The following is a 3,180-nucleotide window of genomic DNA, read 5'->3' as shown; positions in this document are numbered from 1 at the left end:
ACACACGGTTAGATGTATAGCATGCAGTACTAATGGCTTCAGCCCAAAAATGATCTGTCAAATTGGCACTTTTCAACAAGACACGAGCCATGTCAAGAAGGACTCTGTTTTTCCTTTTCAGCTACCCCATTTTGTTGGGGAGTGATTGGAGCAGAAAATTCATGTTTTATTCCTTTTTCACAACAAAATTTAGAGAAAGCTTGATTTTCAAATTCCGTTCCATGGTCTGTCCTAAGTCTCATGATACAAGAGTTACTGTCATATTTTTCATTCATGATTAGCTTGTACAAAACATAGAAGGAATTAAAAGCTTCTGTCTTATCATGCAAAAAAATGACCCAAGTAAAACGTGAGAAATCATCTACTAAGACAAGAGTATATTTCTTTCCTCCCAAGCTAGCAACTTGTATTGGACCAACTAAATCCATATGCATCAGTTCCAAAGTTTTAGAAGTAGAGATTGAGTTTGTAGCTTTGTGAGGGTTTTTGGTTTGCTTCCCCAGTTGGCACCCTTCACAGACACCCTCACGTTTACCTGAAAGATTAGGCAATCCTCTTACAGATTCACAGTTGGACAATTTAATTAAATCTTGATAATTCATGTGTCCCAAACGTTGATGCCATAAATCAAGATGATCTTTACTTGTCCTAAAACAAACTTGAGAAACTTCATTAGTGGAAAAACAATAACAATTGTCAGATGATCTATTTCCAGTCATCACATTTGATCCATCTTGATTATTGACAATACATTGGGTTTTAGTAAAACTTACCTCACCCATTTCATCACAAAGTTGACTTACGCTGATGAGATTTGCTTGAAGATTTTCAACTAATAAAACATTGTCCAAGTTAGGTGTACCAATTGCCATAATTCTTCCTTTGCCCAAAATCTTGGATTTTCTTCCATCTCCAAAAGTGACCATTCCACTCACGCCTTCTGTAGAGATTTCTGAAAAATATGATTTCTCACCAGTCATGTGTCTTGAACATCCACTATCAAAATACCAAGATTTAGATTTAGAGTCAGAGAGAGCAGTAAGAGCAACAAAACATTTCACATCTAATATTTCATGAACATTAGTTTGATGTGTATCGTTTGAAATTGCCACCAAGCAGTTTTGATTATCCTTTCTCCTCCACACTAGATTTGAAGTTGGTAAAGATAAGGAACGAGAAAGTTTTGACAACCTACTTACCTCTTTTACAAGATAAGCAATCTTGTGTTGAATTCTTACCTGTCCCTCCTTGGTGGGTTTTTGACTTACTGAAATCTGTTGAAGCAGTTTGCATTTTGGTCGGATGTGTCCAAGAGCTCCACAATAGTGACACGTAGGTATGAATCTCCAAGTTGTTTGAGAGGTTGAAATACCAGTAGAAAGTGATGGTTTGACAAACTTTGTGACGGATACAGTGGAAGACTTGTTTATTGAATCAAAACCCAAGCCACGTTTGTCTCCATTGCTTCGACCCATGCTAATCATTTTGTCAATCTTTTCTGCACCAATTGTCAAAGCAATAATCCTTTCCTTTGAACTTTTAAGCTCAATTTCAAGAACTTGTTTGTTAGAGGTCAAAGAATCAATTAATTTATTTTGATCAATGCATTTTTTCTGAAGTATTTCCAATTTTTCATACATACCTTCACCAATTGATTCTGGTTCAGCAGCAGAGGATTGTAATGTCCTGGCAATCCTACTGTTTTCGAGCTCCAGCACAGCAACCTTTTTGGCAAGCTCTTTGTTGTGTTGATTAAGTTTCTGAGAAGCAGCTAGAAGATCGTCATACTTTTCCAGCACATAACCAATATTTGGTTCTTCATCATTCCCATTGTTTTGCTGTGCCTTATCCAAACTGACAGTGGTGATTAATGCAATGGTATTTTCTTCACTTTCTGATTCTGAATCACTGTCACTCCAGGTTACATTCAGTGCTTTGGCTTTGCCGTTTTGCTTCTTTTGTGTGTTGGCACATTCAGAGGATATATGTCCATATCCTTCGCATTCATAGCACTTGACTCTCTCTTTAGTAGTCTTCTTCTCAGTGAACCTGCGAGATTTTACATTACCATCAGTATAATCACCATGCTTAACTTTTGAATTTATACCTGAGTGATTTCTTGAATCATGACTTCTGGAATTTTGATATTTGAAAAACTTCTTGAATTGTCGTGAAAGATAAGCAAATTCCTCCCCATTGAATTCTTCAGATTGGTGTTCACCATCTTCTTTATCAACTACTTTAAGAGCAACGCTTTTATTCTTCTTAGGAGCTAGATGCTTCATCTCATAGGTTTGAAGCGACCCTATGAGTTCACGAACTTTCATAGTATTCAGGTCACGAATCTCTTCAATGGCTGTGATCTTTGGTGAAAAACGTTGAGGCAAGGACCGTAAAATCTTTTTCACCACCCTATCTTCTGGAATTTTTTCACCTAAACTTGAACATGCATTCACAATAATGCAAAGTTTGGCATAAAATTCAGAAAAGGTTTCATTCTCATCCATCATGATTGTCTCAAACTGTAGAGTGTGCATTTGAAGCTTGGCTCCCTTAACAGTATCTGTTCCTTCATGAGTGACCTGCAAAATATCCCAAGCTTCCTTAGAAGTATCACAACTAGATATATATTCAAATTGATCGGAAGAGACAGCAGTAAATATAGCATTTAACCCCTTTTGATTATTTGTACTGTGTGTGGCTTCTGCAGTGGTCCACTCCTCTCTAGATTTGAGAACTGTGATTTCTTCATCTCCTTTTCCGATCTTCTTTGCGGGATCAGAAAAGCCATGAACCACTGTATACCATACACGTTCATCTAAGGACCAAAGAAACGACTTCATTTTAGCCTTCCAAGCACCATAGTTGTGGCCATCGAAGTATGGTGGGTGTGCAACAGAACCAGCGGCACGATCCATCCTAAGGTATGTTAGATCTAGCTGAGTATGTCCAGCAACCTGCTCTGATACCAATTGAAAATACCTGTAGGATATCTATAAATGCCTGGAGAAGGTTAAACAAGCAGATTCGGATTTTTAACAATAAATAATGATCAACCTTTGAAGCAGGATTGATATGAGTTATCAATCCTGAGATGTGCAAAGCTTAAAATAAAAGAACACGCAGATATTTATTTTACGTGGTAAAACCCCACTTCTGGGGAAAATCCACGGGACTCCT

At 37.5% G+C, this 3,180-nt stretch overlaps 1 protein-coding gene across 1 annotated transcript; it reads right to left on the bottom strand.

Moving 5' to 3' along the window:
- Positions 1-433: 433 nt before the first annotated feature.
- LOC117618064 lies at positions 434-2,918 on the bottom strand. Its single transcript, XM_034347694.1, has 2 exons — positions 774-2,918; positions 434-535 (listed from the first exon to the last, which is right to left on the bottom strand). The coding sequence occupies exons 1-2, from the start codon at positions 2,916-2,918 to the stop codon at positions 434-436; spliced, it is 2,247 nt and encodes a 748-aa protein (XP_034203585.1).
- Between the last annotated feature and the right edge of the window lie 262 nt (positions 2,919-3,180).

The sequence above is a fragment of the Prunus dulcis genome, chromosome 2, assembly GCF_902201215.1.
Source record: "Prunus dulcis chromosome 2, ALMONDv2, whole genome shotgun sequence".
Classification (NCBI taxonomy): Eukaryota; Viridiplantae; Streptophyta; class Magnoliopsida; order Rosales; family Rosaceae; genus Prunus; species Prunus dulcis.
The sequence above is the reverse complement of the archived record's forward strand: the minus strand, read 5'-3'. Positions and strand labels throughout refer to the sequence as shown.

Excerpts from the sequence above, each read along its gene's own strand:
- LOC117618064 (XM_034347694.1), bottom strand. The coding sequence starts at position 2,918 with ATGGATCGTGCCGCTGGTTCTGTTGCACACCCACCATACTTCGATGGC. Across the intron at positions 536-773 it reads TTTGTGATGAAATGGGTGAG|GTAAACGTGAGGGTGTCTGT; the intron begins GTAAGTTTTACT and ends CTAATCTTTCAG.